At 44.0% G+C, this 18254-nt stretch overlaps 1 protein-coding gene across 1 annotated transcript in view; it reads left to right on the top strand.

Moving 5' to 3' along the window:
- Window positions 1-3337: 3337 nt before the first annotated feature.
- The window catches only part of St8sia6 (ST8 alpha-N-acetyl-neuraminide alpha-2,8-sialyltransferase 6), a 137886-nt gene continuing 122969 nt past the window's right edge, over window positions 3338-18254 (top strand). The window contains exons 1-2 of the mRNA XM_036188388.1: window positions 3338-3764; window positions 4250-4348. Coding sequence (XP_036044281.1) covers window positions 3664-3764; window positions 4250-4348 — 200 coding nt within the window. The 5' untranslated portion in view covers window positions 3338-3663. The remainder of the gene's footprint in view (window positions 3765-4249; window positions 4349-18254) is intronic.

The raw sequence follows: 18254 nt of genomic DNA, 5'->3' as shown, positions 1-18254 counted from the left end.
ACCAAGGTCTAAATGCCAAAGCTTATGGTAAAGTTCCCCACTGTCAAATTTTAAGGCTCAGCTCTGAATTCCCATTGCAAATTCACACTTGGTTTTCCAATTAAAATGGGCTTTTGTGAGTCCCCTGACTGCAACCATTGGCATGATAAAAATTTGCAGTGAAGGTGTTTAGGGAACTCAGTGTAAGGATGATTCTTGCAGTTGTCTTGAGCCCAGCTGTGCTGAAATATTAAACTTTAGTAAATCAGGTGAAATTGCAGCTTCCTGGCTGATATCCTAATGTCCTTTTTTTTTTTTTTTCCTGCAGATCATTCTTAGTATGAGTTGTCTGCACAGAAATACAACTCAGGATATCTTCTAAAGCCAGGCGACCCCTATGCACTTAAAAAACAAATGGAATAAACTTTTAACTATGTAGAACTGTATCACCATTTCATTTTATATTACCTAATCTTTATTCTTCAAAATTTTGACTTGACCATTATTTTGTGTGTATGGATATACACAGGATGTGATATGCCTGAGTGTAGACACATGTGTGCCACACATGTGTGAGGAGGTCAGGAGACGACTCAGGAACTGTTTCTCTCTTTCCGCTCAGGGGCTCGGTGATCAAACCCAGGTTGTTAGAGTTGCAGGTTGTGTTTATCCATGGAGCCACCTTGCCAGCCCTGCCTCATCATTTTAGCACTATCGGAATGTCACATTCCTTGATATCATAGGCACGATAAGCAACTGAATCCCTAAAAATGTCAGCATTGTGTAGAAGCAGCAGCTTTTTCCTTCTTCATTAGTACATATTTTAGTGGCAGTGGTGGGCTGTAGAAGGAAATCGTATCTTTAGTCACATTTGTTTTTGACTTCATGATGCTTTTTCTTGTTAAGAATAACATTAGTTCCAAAGTGGTTTTATTCATCGGCTATTTACCGATCAACTACTCTGTGCACACCTCTGGTTCAGTTTCAGACAAGTATTTTCTACAGTAGATACAGATTAGCACAAGGGGACTAGGAAATCTCTCTCTCTCTCTCTCTTCTCTGTCTGTCTGTCTGTCTGTCTGTCTGTCTGTCTCTCTCTCTCTCTCTCTGGGTGTGTGTAGGTCAGAGAACGACAATGGGTATCTTCCTCTGTTGCTCTCTACTGTATTTATGAGATAGGTTCTCTCAGTAAACCTGGTTAGAATGGCTGTATAGTGAGCCCTCAAGATCTGCCATTTCTTCCCTACCCCAGTGATAGAGATACAGTCTCCAGCGAGCTATCATGCCTAGCTTTTTATGTGGGTGTTGGTGATCCAAATTCCAGTCCTCCACTTTAGCCACTGAGCCCTTTGGCCCTCCAAGATCTTTTAAATTAAGATTTTTTTTTCTCATTATGATAGAGCATTAAGGTTGCTTTTGAAATAATCTAATCTATTTGAAAGTAGAATAAGGAATCAAAACAAGCCCCCATCTGACAAATGCTGAGAGGTTTATGCTTTGTTGGTGTATTCCAGGGATCTAGAATTAACAGATACTGCATAGGAAGCTTACCTACCCTTGGGGCTAGGGCAGATAATTGACCATGCCTGGGCAGGGTAACTTAAGGCTGAAAGAGTTGAGACAGTTTTCTAAAAGAATAATTGGAAAGCCAGACTATGTCACCTCACCATTGGCTCACAGTTCTGCAACAAGTGAGATTCAAACAAGCACATGAGATACTACTCAGCATGGTCTATAATACACACCCTTGTTCTGGTCAGTTACAGCTGCTCAGACATACTATTGTTGGGGGACAGGGAGACGAGGGAATGGGGGACGGGGCTGACACAACACGACGCAGCAAAGTCTTTAAAGACCTGGAGAAGTTCAAGTTTCCCCTTGGTGGGCACTAGTTGAAAGCAAAGTCCTGCCTACTCCCTCCCGCATGCCTGTGTGTGTTTATGTATAGAAACCAGAGGTTGGTGTTGTGTCTTCCTTTATCATCCTCTAACTTACTGCTCAATGAGCCAATCTCTCCAGCCTCACGTTTCTTTGGAGAAAGCCCCTGCTACTCCCATCTTGAGAGCCACCCTTTGGATCCAATCACCCTGTAGACTAGAGTGTCAACACACAAAGTGCCTAACAACCTATAACAATGAGAAAAGAAGTATTTTGTTTTATTTTATTTTATTTTTGTTTTTTCTGAGACAGGGTTTCTCTGTGTAGCTTTGCGCCTTTCCTGGAACTCGCTTTGGAGACCAGGCTGGCCTCGAACTCACAGAGATCCGCCTGCCTCTGCCTCCCGAGTGCTGGGATTAAAGGCATGCGCCACCACCGCCTGGCAAAAAGAAGTATTTTATACAAATTAATTTCAACGATTTATTTGAACACAGAAAGATTCATGAGTTTGGTAGCATTCCGAAACACAGGAGGTTGGGGGCCATCTGCCCAGAAGGGGCAGCAAGCTTTTGGTGGGCAGGCACAAGGAGTCTTAGTAGACTGAGCACCTGATTGGCTCCCTCTATAACTGACTTATTTGCATGGTGTGATGAGTTGGCTGCCTATGATTGGTTGATGCCATTTTCTCATTATTGGCTGAAACTCTTGGCGTCCATTATATTTTCAATTAGGTTCTGAGTTGGGCAAGAATTCAAAATGCAGAGATTGCCTCTATTGGCTGTAGGCAAACCCATTTTTTTTCTGGAAATTAATAGGGCTGTAAATATTTCAGATATTGAAAGCTCTAGGCTCCCTGTCGTTACTCCTCAGTTCTGCCTTTATAATGATACAGTCACACAATCTCATGGCCATCGACAATACAAAGTACCGGACACGAAGATGTCCAATAAAACACCTTTTAGAAAGCAGGCAGGGGTGGATCTGTCCAAAGGTGGGAGGAGTAGTCACCCTTACAGATTTCCTGGTAACGTGTCAGCTGTTACTCTGAATCTGCGTTTCATCGACGGAAGGCGATTTCCTTCTTACCATTATGCTAAGGTCTACTCAAACATCACCACATCCCTGGTAGCTTCCAGGTACGTGGGAGGATCCAGCCTGACAACTCCGTCTGCAAACTTTTGAAGCGGGCCCTTTCTACTCTGGTCTTCAGCCCTCTAGGTCCTAGGCTCGTGGGGGGGCCCCCAGCAACGCAACAGAGCCGCAGTGTGATTGGGTGGGCCGCGTGGAGCTTCCCAAGAGCCGGGCGCGCACTCGGGCGAAGGTGAGAGCGCCGAAAAGTTAGAGCCCAATCAGCGCAGAGTTGAGAGCTGGTGCCCCAACCTTCAGGTGACCCCGCGCAGCGGTGGTGGCGGCGGCGGCGGCGGCAGGAGGCAGAAGCAGCAGCGGCTGCAGCGACCAGAGCCCGCAGCGGCTCGGAGCGCCTCCGGGAGGAGAGGCGGAGAGCTCAGAGGATCGTCATCCGCTAGCCGACCGCGAGCTTCTGCGGCCGGGGGCTGGCTTGGAAGAAGCGAGCGAGCCGGGACGCTGCTTCCTCGGGCTCAGTGCTCGGCAACACTGTTGCAGGCTGAGCTCGGGGCAGTCCCCGAGAGTGCGGGCCCGCGCCACCGCCTTTGAACGCTGGGGGTGTGCGTGGCAGCGGCCGCGGTGGCGGCGGCGGCGGCGGCGGCGGCCGGAGCGGCGAGTCGGTGCCGCCCGGGATGCGCTTCGCCCAGGCAGCTTTGGCGGCGAGGGCTCCCTTGGCTCAGGATGAGACCTGGGGGCACGCTGCTCGCCCTGGTAGCCTGCCTGATGCTGCTGCTCCTGCTGCGTCTGCTCTGGTGCCCTGCGGACACGCCCGCCCGCTCCAGGTAATTCCCCGGCATCAGCTCGCCCCCCACCTGCAAGGTCCCGCGCACCCACGCCGCGCGCCTGGCGCTGCTTCCCGGGGAGCCCCTGCTCAAATTCGTTCGCAGACTTTTGGCCAAAAGGCTCCTTGAGGGTGGGGTAGGGCTTGGGGTCGCGGAAAGGCGACACTTGGTTGGATGTCATGATATGAAGTGGAAAGGGACCCGTCCGGGTTGGGAGGGCTCCAGACAGCGTCTCTGTGGGCGAGGGAGCTGTGGAGCGGAACCTGCCGTCGAGGTTTCCCGCCAGGCTCTAGGATTTTCCCATTGTGCTCCTGGTTTTCTTGTCCTAAGGTTTTTTCCCCCCAACTCTAAGGTTGGGGACCCATCCTTGGAGTCGGGGTGCGTAAAGATGCCCTGGTTACGTTTGGAGCACGACGCCCAGCCTGCTAGCTAGTGGCTCCCAAGGAAGGTGGTGTAATAACTTAGTCTTCTCGCTGGCTGTTCAGGCTGTCGGTGGAGGAAAGCAGAGAGGACACTCGTGGCACCTCGGCAGCAATGAGGACTCTCAGGACCCCGGTCACCTCAGTACCGCTCACCAGGAACAGGTACCAGGGCCTTTAGGGGCGCGTGGGCAAGGACTGGCCAAGGCTGTACCCGTGGGACTCGCTTGAGTGGTCTGCCTGGGGCCACGCTACTGAGGTGTGTGTGTGTGTGTGTGTGTGTGTGTGTGTGTGTGTGTGTGTGTGTGTGTGTGTGTGTGTGTGTGTGTGTGTAGGAGAGAAACTCTATGCACGCCAGTCTTTAAAAACCCACCTCTCTGTGTCAGTATTCTTTCAACCAAGACACTAAAAAACAGCCATACTTTAAAAGATGGGTGCTGAATTCTGTAGATAATGGTGTGTGGAAAAGCCCAGAGAAGCCACTCGCCTGTCTTCACTGAGGGGTTTGGTTAGTGTGCTGTTTTCTGTGCCTTGAAGTGCATCTGTGTGGAGGTTCAGGCTTAGAGAAATGCAATTTTTTCTGTGTGTTGTGAATGTGATTGTCTTGGGTGAATGAGGACTGAAATTTTTTCCTTATTATATGAATGTGTATTTATGTACAGTAATTATTGGATATCTATTTTTCTGGTTATAGAAATAGCACAACTTAATGCCGAAAGACATAGGGGAAATATATATAAGAAATTAGTATTTACTCAGAGTCCCAGACCCAGATACTTTCAGGTTGAAATTGGTTTATTTTATGTATATACAATGTCTACTTCCTACATGTGAAAATACATGTGAGATTGTACTTTAGTTCCTGTGTCATCCTTTTTCCTTAAATGATCATAGACCTGGACCTCATTTTACTGCCTCACCCACCAATGTTGCTTGTTGTGATTTGCCATATTAATATTCTGTAGTCTATTTAAATAATTCTAAGTCTTTACTTACTTAAATGTTTTTCTGTTTCCATTTCGTTTTGTTTGCTAGGAGATATTCCATTGAATCCATCATCCTTGTGTGTAAATCTTTATTTTTGTTTCAGACCCATTTCCTAAGAAAGTCAGATTACTGGGTCAGAGGGAACTTGTGTTTAATGTTCCAAATCACAGTTCTTTCCGATTGCTTCCTAGAAGGTTTGAATCAATTTCGGCTCCCACAAGCAGAACATGCTGTGTCCTGCTCTGCTTGGCTATTGCGATGGCAATTTTGTGTACTGTCCCCCTTTTCTCTTTTGATCTCTTTTCTTCTCTACCCTTCTGTGTATTCCGGGCTCTTGGCTCCACCTTAATCTTCTGATTGCATGGCTGGACATTCCTTCCTACAAGGCTCTGGGCCTGGTGCTCAGAAAGATTTGGAAGTACCTAGAAGAAACTCTAGAGTGAGGAACTATTGCAGGCTGCCACAGACACCTCATTTGAATTCTATAGTCTGTTAGGAGCATAGGAAATCCTGGAGTAAAGAAACTTTTGAGAAGAACACTGGTATATAGTTTGATTTCGCTCAACTTTATGTACGTGAAAGGCATAGCTTTCTCTACGAACTGAGGTGGGGGTGGGGCTTCTGTCTGCACATCATTCAACTATTGTTTGTCCTGGGGTTTTCCCTTTGGGAAGTTCAAAAGCATCCCAGGTCTTTCCTGAGGCCACAGATGAAGTTTTATTTCTTTGGCACCCATCTCTTCTACTTGGCACGCTTCTTGAACTAGTATAGGTATTTCATATTTTTACTGAATGTGGTCCATTTTAAGATTCTTCCCCTTTAAACCAGACTGCTGTGTTTGTAGAAAACCTCTTTGTACTCTGATCTCTTTTATATCTTTCTCATTTATGATTTTTATTATTCATGGAGTGGGGGAGCAGATTTTAATTCACTACTGCTTGGCTATGTGGAGAAATTGCCATTCCTTCATTTCTTGGTGGCTTGTCTGTTTCTCCTGTCTACTGATGTTAGCAGTAATAAGAGTAGCCAAGATGCTATGAATGCTTCCTATGCGGTAGCCACTGATCCAAGCATTTATATCTGTTAACTCTTTTATGCTGTCAAAATGCTAAAAGAAATGGATATCTTCATTTTATAGATTAAGAAATTGAAACACACAAATTCATTTCTCGACGTCATAGAGTTGTGCAGCCAAGAGACAAACCCAGGCCACATGGAGCAAAAAGCCGATTCTCAAACTCCACCCTCAGTGTGTTTTTTAGAGGTGCTGGGTGAAGTGGTGTGTGTGTGTGTGTGTGTGTGTGTGTGTGTGTGTGTGCATGCGGCAATTTAAATATCTCTTTCTGATAATATCCATTCTCTCTTGAAATACATACGCAGTGTGAAAGGACCAGTATCAGCACGAGACACCCCAAGACCAAATTCTTAGCACAAATGAGATTTATTTATCCCAGAGAGAAAAGGGGCTGGAGTAAGAGACAAAGACCCGAGACAGAGGAAGAGGGAGAAGGGGAAGGGAACAAGGAAGAGTGGGCAGGGATATTTGTCGCCAAGGGACAAAGGACTGCCTCTGAATACAGAGGAGACATTCGTGGCCCACAGGAAAATGGCAGTTTATAAAACTGAAAGGGGGAACCCCATGTAAGCATGAGATATTTAATTTTGATTGGGTAGGTTACTTAGGGCAGCCAAAAGGGGGGGCTTTTGATTGCTGGACTTCAATATGTTGATAGCTGGATGTTGGTGGTCAGCCTCAGTAGGAGGAAATGGCCAAATAAGGGAACAGACCTTTGGGGCTAGCTTTAAGAATGTAATATAATGGTTTTTAGCAAGGAAGAGGGAATAGGAGAATAAGGAATAGGTGAGGCTAGCCAGAGCCATGTTTGCCATGCCCAGACCCACTAGAGCCCTTCACCGTGTATCAGACTGCTTTAGACCACTTCCTGTCTCTCAAAGATGACATCTGGATGCAGGGGGCAGGTCATGGAAGCTGGAGTCCAGGAGCATGGTATGCCTTAATGCCTCTATCTCCAAAATAATGTCCCTTTTCTGTTTGATGGCCAGCCACCCAGTTCCTTTTCTGTCTGGTAGCCATCTTGCAGTCAGTGGCAGTTATGAGAACCACAGCTTGTGGCTTGTTCTTTCTCTTTCGACAGTCCCCTTACCGGAGTGTCAGCAGCCGGAGAGCATCCTGATGCTGCCTCTCAGGATCTGCTGAAGATTCCCTTTCAGTCGTGTCCTAGCCTGTCACTGAAACCTTCGCTTCTGTCACTCAGTTCCAGCTAACTAGCACCAGCGCCAAACTTGGAGGAGGTGGCAACTGTCTCCTGTCATTATTACCTTGAACTTAGGCTGGTGTTGTCCCAACCTTCTCTCATTAAGCCACAGCCCATACCTGGCCTTTTTGCCCCAATGCAAATCAGCCTTGATAAAACATCAGCTTTAATGGGAAGTTATGGGATGCAGAGGGAAGGGACCGGGAAAGTGTCATTCCAGGGAGGTGGTTGAGTGTGAAAAAAAGTGACTAAGCGTTATCTGGACGATTCTTTGGAAACGGCAGCAAGATCTAGCCTCTAAAGGGGAATAACTCTCTGTTCTTCTTGCTTCCTTCAGTAAAAACTCCTCAGGTTCTCCATGTCCTCACAGGATATGTCAAATTAATGAGGAGAAGGCCAGATATTAAAGACAGAAAATAAGATATACTAAAAATTTTCAAAATATAACAATGAATTCTTTTTTTTTCCCTTCACATAAACTTTGTCAAGATCTGTCCTTGGTTTTGGGGCTCATACAATGAGCTTTTAGGCTTACTTCTACTTGAATGTATTTCTGTGCTCTATTTTCTTTGTGTTAAAAAGTTATTCTTTTTTTTTCCAATTTCTTGAAGTGCTGGCTTGAATTATTATGTGCTTTTTCTATTCCTTTTATAATGAAAATATTTAATACTATGAATGTTCCTTTGAATGCAGCTTTAGGCTCATTTCAAAAAATATTTTTACATGTGATACTACGGATTAATTTCATAGCTTCATGCATGCTAGGCTGTACCATTGAGCTATATTCCTATCTAAAGACTCATTTCTTAAGTTTTAATACATAGTGTTCAGACCTTAAATATATATAACAATTATATACACTATATATTATGCATATTATAAATACATATATTCTAGGGTCTTGAAGGGTAGCTAAGTGGTTAAGAGAATGTACTACTTTTGCAGAGGACCCAGGTTTGGTTCCAGCACCCATTTTGTATGTTTCACAACTACCTTTAACTTCAGCTCCTGGGGGATCTGGCACCTCTGGCCTCTGTGACCACCAGCACTCATAAGCACATGCCCATATACAAATCCCTGTGCCCCATACCATGTAATTAATATTAGTAAAGCAAATCTTAAATCTACTCTCAGTTAAGAATAGGAACATTTATTTGCAATAACACTTAAATCATTTTTTGTTTTATCTCCTAGTTATTTGGGGTTTTCATTGAAAATTTTTAAGTTGAATTTTTCTTGAATATTAATATTTTCTTGAATGATATTAATTTCATCTTTATTGTAAGAGAAATGTAGTAAACTTCTGCTGCAGAATCAATAAATGATTTCCCAAACAGTCAATGTTTAGAAACTAGAAATTGAATGGTTAGCTCATACATCCATCTGTGACAGCTGACTTGGAGTTCCCAGAATCCTTCACAGGAACTATACAGATGCTCACTGTGGCTTGGTACCCATTTGTAGCCGTTTCTACTGGGGCATCAACGTCAGTGATACTGAACTGGGGTCCTGAGGCTTCCTTAGACTTGCTGATTAGTTGGTGCCTGTATTGGCCCATCTGAAATATCTGGGTAATGAATTTTCTATAGTGTTGGGACCTCAGCTCTGCTTTTAGTTTGCCTGCTGTTCACTTCAATAACTTTTCTCTTTTGGTTATCATGACCTGGCCTTGTGCTTGGCTTGTGCCAATTTGAGAACCAGGAGTAGGCAGAGCTCATAATACATAATTGTATTATGTTCCTAGTCACATGACCCTCAGGGGTATTTCTGAGAACTCTTAAATGAATACACAGAAATGAAAAATTCCCAGTCAACACCCAGAAGACAGCTAGCTACTCCTCATATTTTGTTTCCGTCTTAATGTATTTCTACGAATATATCTAGCTGTGCATTTTTTGTTTTATTGTTTTTTGGTACAGCATGACAACATTAAACAACATTGGAACTATTGAGGATATAATTACTTTTCTTCCACATTTGATTGTGCAGATATAACATATTGCGGATATAATTACTTTTCTTCTATGTTTTGGGGCATGGCAGTAGAATGCAGAGAGGTTTCCTTAATGTACTTATTTTGTCCCTTTGCCATGTGGGTTATTTATTGTCTTCGATGTTGGTATGTACCCCGAGTGTGTTTTGGCCTTTGATGATTTGGATAAGTTCCTGGAGGCAGAGGTACTTTGCCGTAGAACATTGAAAATGCTGCTGTGACTTGCCCGACAGTCTGTCATATGTCGTTTCTAATTCTAGCAATACGCAAGAATGACAGCTGACACTTACGTGGAGGTGGTTTGTACCCCTGCCTCCATTTTCAAGACTTCATTCTTCAGAAACAAAACTGATGGCTTACTCTGTATTTGTTTACCCATGGGGCCAGATTTCTAACATTTATTTTTTCCATTGGTATCCTGTTTTTCTTTCTGATTTATAAGAAGTTTATGTATTTTGCACGTGTAAGACTCGTGCTGCGTGTTTCTAAAGTGTCTTCTGCGTTTATGAGCGTCTAGTTTCACCCTGTGGATCTCTTCACGCTGTCTGTGGCTCTGTCCCACATCTTTACCTTCTCTTCCAAGATTTAGTCTTGAATGTTCAACATGCTAAGTGCATCTCTCTAGTCTAAAAACACTTAATTGAAGCATTCTCTTTTTTAAATGATTTATTTATTTATTTATTCATTTATTTATTATGCAGTATATATCCCTGCAGGCCAGAAGAGGGCACCAGATCTTATTACAGATGGTTGTGAGCCACCATGTGGTTGCTGGGAATTGAACTCAGGACCTCTGGAAGAACAGCCAGTGCCCTTAACTGCTGAGCCATCTCTCCAGCCCCCAATTGGAGCATTCTTAAATGGATCTATTAGAGCTTACTTGGGCATGCAACATCAGAAGTGGGATTTCGAGTGTTGCTATTGTTTTCATAAATGCTTTCTCTCTTGAAAATTATTTTCTAATTTAAATCCAATTATAGCTTCGAAATCCAGAAGCCTCATTTAGATCCCCTTTGTAAATGCCTGAAATATGTCATCTTAAATTATGCTTTCCTTTTTTCTGCTTTGTTTTTATTTCTTTCTTGGTCAGTTGACACAAACCTTCCAATACCTTTAGCCGTGGGGTATACTTGTTGATCTCCCTGAAACCCGGTTCTCAGTTCCAGGACAGCAATTTCACTTCATTTTTTTTTCCCTTGGATACTTTGGTTTTTGCTATTTGGGGATTTAAGGCTTTGTGAAGGCTAGGCAGGAACTCTTGTCACCTTTTCTTTTAAAACAAACAAAAAAAAAAAAAACCCAACTTTTTCTAACACTCTGTAGACATTGTTCCATATTTTCTGACATGTATACCTCTGAGAGACCCGGACAATCCTGCCGACAAAACTTACAGGCTGGTGAGATGGCTCAGGTGGAAAGGACCTGCTGGGCAAGCCAGAGATCCCCAGACCTCACATGTGCTTGATGGGCATGGTGGCTGCCTTGATTCCCAGTTCTCAGAAGGAAGAGAGACAGGGAATTCCCAGATCAAGCTGGCTAGAGAGTCTAGCTGTTTTAGTGAGCTTTGGGCTCAAGTGAGAAGCCCTTCCTGCAGGAATAAGTAGTAGAGTGACTGAGGAAGGTTCTAGATGTGAGCTTCAGGCCTTCACTTGCATGCATACACACTCAGCCTCCACTCGCACACACCACACAGACACATGAACAAAAACAGAATCCAAACTCACAAGCCAGATGTAGTATCACACCTGTAATCCAGCTCTTGGGAAGTGGAGACAGGAGGATCCCGAGTTAAAGGCCAGCCAGGGCCACAAGAGACTGGCTCAAAACACCTAAATCAATCAAGCAAGCAAGCAAGCAAGCAAGCAAGCAAGCAAGCAAGCAAGCAATCAAAAAACCACCCCAAAACAACAACAAAAACAATAAAAAAATGAAAACCCCAAACCCCAAATCCCTCACAATATGATGTGTACATAGTAGCCTTTTTTAGATTAATGCTGTCTCTTTAGGCATCGGGATTTGTTCATTTGAAATTAGAAAAAAACCTTGTAATTCTGTGTGATTATTTCAGAAGTTGCTATGTGGGCTTGAGCTTTGTGGTGTGGCTCATCATTTTCTGACTCCCATTTCTGTCATTGTTTTCTGCCCCATGTACACTCCCTTGCCTTCTCCTTCACATTTCTGTGTTCTTTGCCCTTTGCTGTGCCTCCGGGGATGGGTCTCATATGCATTCTCAGTGTTACTGAATTATTAATCCATAGCATCAACTCTCATTTTTTTGTCCTAGCAAAATTAGTAAACAGATTGCATTTTTGTTCTTGATTACTTTTTCCTTCAGGCTGTACTATAACCAAAGCTTCTATTGCAGAAAGCTTGTCTTATTCTTATTTTTTTCTTAAAATATTATTTATGTGTGTGCACTCATTTGTGTTTGTGTACACATATACATGTGTGTGAGGTCCAGAGGTTGGCATAGGGTGTCTTCCTCAGTCACTCCCCATCTTATGTTTTGAGGCAGCGTCTCTCACTAAAGCTGGAGGTCGCTGTTTCAGGGAGGCAGGCTGGCCAGTGAGCTCAGAGAGTCTTCCTGCCTCTGGCTCCTCATCCTGTCATTCCAGGCACACACCGCCAGACCCAGCTTTTTCGTGTGAGTGCTGACAACCAAGCTCTCACATTTTACAGACTAAGCTCTTCCCCATTGCCCAATTTCCTTTCAGGTTTGCTTAGATTTACAGAGATCGTGAAGCACCTGCTTCCTAAATGTTTCTTCTGTTTCTCACACAGCAAATTGTTTTCAAAAGTCAGACTTTCCCCTGCAGTTTAAAAGCAATCCTCTGCTCCTACAGTGTCGTCTTAAGAGTTTTGTGGTATTTTTTAAAATCGTTTCCTTTCAGTTTAGGTACCACCAAAGGGAGAGGCCTTTCCCTATCATTCTGTTGCCATGTCAGAGACGTCAGGGCCTCTTTCTTGCTCTCTATCAAGAGGCCCCCTGCTCAGAGAATAGACCGATGCTGAGCCACAAAGCTCTCCAATAGATTCCTAAATTTTAAAAGTGTGAATTTGAGAAATACAATAAAATCATTTGCTAATTATAAGCTTTTAAATTCTAGAGCCCAACACTGCCTTTGATAGTCATGTTTTGGCTTTGATGCCTGCCACATGCATATATATATTCCTGAGTGATCCCAGATGCCTGCTGCTGCCAGAGATGGTGCATGACAAATGTCACTTAAATCCTGGGAGGACTGAACTCACCCAGTTCTCTGGGTCTCTGGCAGCACCCTCACATGCCAGGGTATAGCAATTGATGGATTTTCTCCCTAATTCTTTCCCTGACTTTATTGTTGCTGTATAATGTGATATATAATAACAACACTGTAACATCAATGTAATTAATATATAATATGTTATAATTGTGTCATGTTCTCAAGGGCCACATGATCAAGAGCAAGGAATGACCCTTGGCTAAGGCAGCTCCGAAACAGCTCTCTTCCTGCTGCAGGAAGCAGGTCCCTTCTTGTATGAGAGCAGTGACCTGACTTACTGGTATGGGCAGGAAGGAGAGGCAGACTGTGGGTGGGAAGCGAATCTCAGCCTCTCTAGCATTTTTCTCTGGACGCGCTCTGTTTCACAGGTGAAATTTACACCTCCTGCTGGCGCTTCCCCCACGTGCCTCATCTCCATGGCTCATGAGTAGAATAGCATTTCTTCTCCTCGAAGGGGATGCATTTCTGAAGTTGCTGATAGTTGCCGCCCATCGTTGGGGTTGTCATTTTGGGAAGACATGTGCTTCTTCTTGAGAATGTGAACAGTTTAGGAGAGGGAAAAGAAAGTCATTAATGTCTCCCCTCTATTGTTGTATCCTGCAAACTGGAACGGTATTTTATTCGACATTTTATTGTATATGTTCAAACTGGCATCATAACTGCAGGCTGTAGAACACTCAAGACCAGCCTGAACTAGAAGCTGGAGGCAGGAACCTGTAACTGAGCATCATGCTGCCCTGCCTCACAGACAGAGGAAGGCTACAGGATTTCACTTTCAAGGGCAGTAAAGCTTCCTCACCTTGGTGTCTTTGCTTCTTTGCGATGAGAAGGAAAGATACTAACGTGCTCCGGTTTTGAAAACTCCAAATGGTTTAAAGTTTCCTTGAGTCTGGCTTCTGAAAGACTTTAAACAGTGGCTTGGAGTCTTGTACTCTGTCTCCTTATCTTCTCCATACTCTGTACCTTAATTTTAACCTTCTCCCAGAAGGCTCTCTCTTGTTTACTCTGGTTTGGATGTGGCTTTCACTATGGTTCCTGAGACAGACATCTTCTTTCATGTCCGTTCTCAGACCTCTGTGTCTCTACATAAGCTGTCCTGTTTTGCAAAATCTTCTGAACATGTGTCCCAGGAGACTGGTCCAGAGAGATGCTTTAGCGCATGAGCTGCCACCCCTCCTGGCTTCTCTCTCTGTGTTTGTTCACCCATGGCAGGAGTGCCAGGGGAGTGTGAGGGACAGGAAGGAATGTTCTAGTGTTTTCTCCTTTGTCAGGTGGGTGGATGTAGAGCAGGAGTTCCTGAAGAAGTGGGGTCTCTGGGACCATCTGTCCACAGAGGCTGTTGAAAATATGAATTTTATGGAACTTCATTATACTTGTCCCTTGGTGTCCAAGGGAAATGGGTTCCCAGAAACCCAGTGAATATCATAATCCAGATGCTCAAGTTGCTCATACAAAAGTGTAATGTTTGTGCACAATGTATGCCCGGCTTCTGCATACCTAAACCACCTCACCACGACTCAAGAGTGTGTAATGCAATGCAGATGCTGTGTGCAATTGTTATGCTGTATTGCGTAGGGAATAATGACAAGAAAGAAAACCTTGTGCATACTTAATACAGGTGATTCTCCTCCTCACTCCTCCCGTGGTGTGTGTGTGTGTGTGTGTGTGTGTGTGTGTGTGTGTAGGGAATGTTCATGTGTGAGTGCAGATACACCTGACACATTATACACGTGGAAGGAAGAATACAGCCTTGAGTGTAAGTTTTCGATGTTTACCTTATTTGAGAGAATCATTTTTGTTGTTTTTCCACGGTAGGTATGAGGCTGGCCCGTGAGCTGCTGAGGAGTCTGTCTCTAACTCCCATCTCCCCACAGGAGTGCTGGGATTGCAGATGCTCATGCTATTTATCTGGGTTTTGTGTGAGCGCTAGGGATTTAGACTCGGGTTCTTTTGACTCAGTGCGCCATATCCCCAGCCCTCCCACAAATAGTTTTGGTCAGTGTTTGGTGGGATTCACTGATATGGAACCCACAGAGAGGGAGGCCCAGCTGCACTGAGTTGAGTGTGCTTCTCTCAACAAGAGTACTCGGATGGTTTCCCATGACTTGAAAACAATTGTCATCATAATTCCGTTCACAGGAATGGCACAGCCAAAGCTATTATCATCTCTGTTATTAATCCAAATTGCCTTTGTGCTCTGTGGTTGTGTTTCTTAGTGCGCTGGCCCATTAATAGCCACTTCCTTGAACTAACAAGGATTACGATGAATTTGAAAGACTAAAATCCCTGGTTACCCGGAAGTTATGAAAGAGCTTTCTTGGATGGATGGAATGTTGAGAGAAGTACAGACATGTTGAGAGACTATTGGCTGACAGTAGAATTAATGAACAGAGGCCTGGGCACTAGAAAGGACTTGAAGAGAAGAAAGGAAAGAAATGTATATCAAGTGCAGTGATTGTTTTTAAGCAGTCTTTAGGTACTGTGTGGCTTCAGGTTTTAGCACCTCATTTGAGGCAGAAAGAGAATCCCCTTCCATAACCCTCGAGGCTTATTGGGGAATAAACTGCAGAGAAGGACTCTTATTCCTAATGTCTTGTTTTATGGCTTCTTCTGTCCTTATGATGGTGTGCTAGCCTTCTGTTGCTGAGAAAAAAGCTGAAAAAAAAAAAAACCAACATAAAAGAGGAAAGACATATTGGCTCACACATTTGGAGGGTTCAGTACACGGTCAGCTTGGCTCTGCTGTTTCAGGCTTGAAGTGGGACATAGCAGCATGGCAGAGATGGGGTGAGGCATGGCTGCTCACTTCATGGCAGCCAAGAAGAACAGAACCACAGAGGAATGATCTTGGGAAGATATAGATTCTTCAAAGGTTTTCACCTTAGTGATCTGCTTCCTCCAGCTAGGTCCATTTGATGATGAGTTCATCTCCACGATTCAGTCATGTCTCAAAAGTCCATCAACCAGCAACCAAGTACTAGATAGCCCTCATTCAGGGATCTTTTAGATTCAAACCACAAAGATGGCTGTTTTGAAGTGTGCCTATTGGTGCACACTTAGGATGTTAGCCTACCAGGACACTTCAGTCTGCCGTTGCTGTACTTTTACATTTCTTAAAAAATAAATTTTTTTTTTAACCAAGCATGGTGAATGATATATACAGGCTCTAGATAACCTGTCAGTAATTCTTGGGAACATTCATACCCACGACTATAATTATTTCTGAAGATAATTCATAGGGCACAACCTCTTCTTTTGCCATGGTTGTAAAATAATTGTGTTATCTTACCTTGCTAGTTAGTTGTTATTGTGAAGTACACTATAATTCTTTAACATATGATTTTTTAAGCTGTGAAATTCCATGAAATTGAAGTCAGATCATTAATTCTGCAAATGATTAAAGTCTCTTACTGATTCCTGGAGCCTTAGTTGGGGCACAGGTGATGCTTTCCATGCCAGCTTTTGAAAGATGTAATATTTTACATATTACTTTTTGAGATTATATATTTTATGGAATACAATACGTAATTACCAAACTTGCTATTATGGTATTTTTTTTTTTTTTTGGTGTGTGTTTGTATGTGTGTGTGCACACACACGTGTACATACCTATATGTGAAGGCATGCATGCATGCTTGCATAATGTGACCATGGAGGCCAGAAATTGACATCAGGCATCTTCCTCAATTGTTTTCTACCTTAGTTTCTGAGATACGCTGTCTCACTGAACTTGGGACTCACCGATTGGATAGTCTGACTGGCTGGAAGCCAGAGACAGCCTTCTATCCCCACTCCCCACTGCAATTATACACATGTGCTGCCATGCCTGGCTTTTATGCAGAGCAGCAGGAGACTCAGGTCCACATGTTGTGCCGCGAGGGCTTTACTGACTAAAAGCCGTCTCTGTAGCCCGGATAATGTTTTTTGTCCTTCTTTATGTTGAGAGAATGCAGTGCGTTCTTATTTATAAGCCTAGACTTACTATTTACACATTAACCTTATGGACATATTTTTGTGTTCCTTGGGGAACGCCAAAGTACTATACTGCTCCAGTGTGAGAAATGCTCTTCGTGCAGCAGACAGTGGTACTGTGTAGTCTCTCCCTGGTCTGTCTCTTTCATCACTGTGTCTCCTCCCTGATCTACAGCAGCAGCATGCTGGGATTTGTCCTGTTGCCTTGTCTTCATAATGGAGTTAAATCTTTATCACTCAGCGATGCAAGACAGTGATGAGAGGAGAGTGACATGGCAAACTATGAGTAACAACAAAATCCGAGTTTCTAGTCTGCATGTGACTGTAATGACTTAGTAGTTGTTGGCAGAGGATGAATCAATCCTGGGAAGTTACGTGTCTAGGAGACCTGGGGAGATGGTTCAGTGGGTAAGGCACTGCCACATGAGCGGGAGGACTGGAGTTTGCATCCCCAGAAACTGTGTAGACTCCAGGCAAAGGTAGCAGCTGTCTATAACTCATTATTCAGGGGGGTCTTTGGGGGCAATCAGGCTGGCTAGACTAACCGGAACCTGAGTCAGCAAGCTCCAGATTCAGTTAAAGACCACATCTCTCTCTGTAAACAAAGTGGAGAACGGTGGAGGGAGGTACTCAAAGTCCACTTTAGGCCTCTACACACATGCACACACATGTGTCAATACACCCATTCCTGTACCCACAGACTCAAGAAAGCACCTCATATCTATAATCACTTCTTATGGGGAAACATACATGCAGACGCACTCATATGCACTTAACACACATGGCATCTGTACATAGGAAGGTTCTTTAAAATTTTTAGTACATCCCTTTGTGCCTTTGGTTTCCCCACTTCAACCCCTCCCATATCCTCACCCTCTCAAACGTCCCCATATAATAATATATATATATATATATATATATATAATAGTGTGTGTGTGTGTGTGTGTGTGTGTGTGTGTGTGTGTGTGTGTGTGCAGCCCGCTGAATCTGTTTAGTGCTAATATGTGTCTAATTTCAGGGCTGAACACTTTGTATTGGATAACTGATTAGGAGGCTCATCCCTGGGAAAGATTAATTTTCCCTCTCAGCAGACATTAGTTGCTTGTAGTTTTTTGGGACCTCATGAAATTTTTCCCTTGCGTGTTTGCATGTTTACTGTTGTTGCTGTTGTCCGGGTCTTGTCTAGGCAGTCATGTTATTGAACTACCATGAGTGCAACTTCCCTGTCCTTTCTAGGAGGCACAATCTCACAGCTTGTCCCCTTGTCCCCTTACAAGCTTTCTGTCACATCTTTGGAAATGCCCCTGAGCTGTAGGTGCAGGAGTGGTGTTGCAGCTCTATCTGTTGATCTCTGAATTACGACCAGTTTGGGTTTCCTGAGATGGTCTCTGTTTGCTGCAAAGAGAAGCTTCTGTGACGTGGGGTGAGAGCCACACCTTTCTGTGAGTGTAAGTTTCTGAGTGCCCTGGGAATTGTGCTGGTCTAGTAAAGTGGCATGAGTAGTTTCTCCTCGAAGATCCATGGGGCTGGTCATTGTTGGGATCCATGGGTGTCACAGCTGGATGACACCGTTGGTTTCT

Source organism: Onychomys torridus, chromosome 5 (genome assembly GCF_903995425.1).
Source record: "Onychomys torridus chromosome 5, mOncTor1.1, whole genome shotgun sequence".
NCBI lineage: Eukaryota > Metazoa > Chordata > Mammalia > Rodentia > Cricetidae > Onychomys > Onychomys torridus.
Note: the sequence above shows the minus strand (reverse complement) of the source record. Positions and strands in the feature narration are given on the sequence as shown.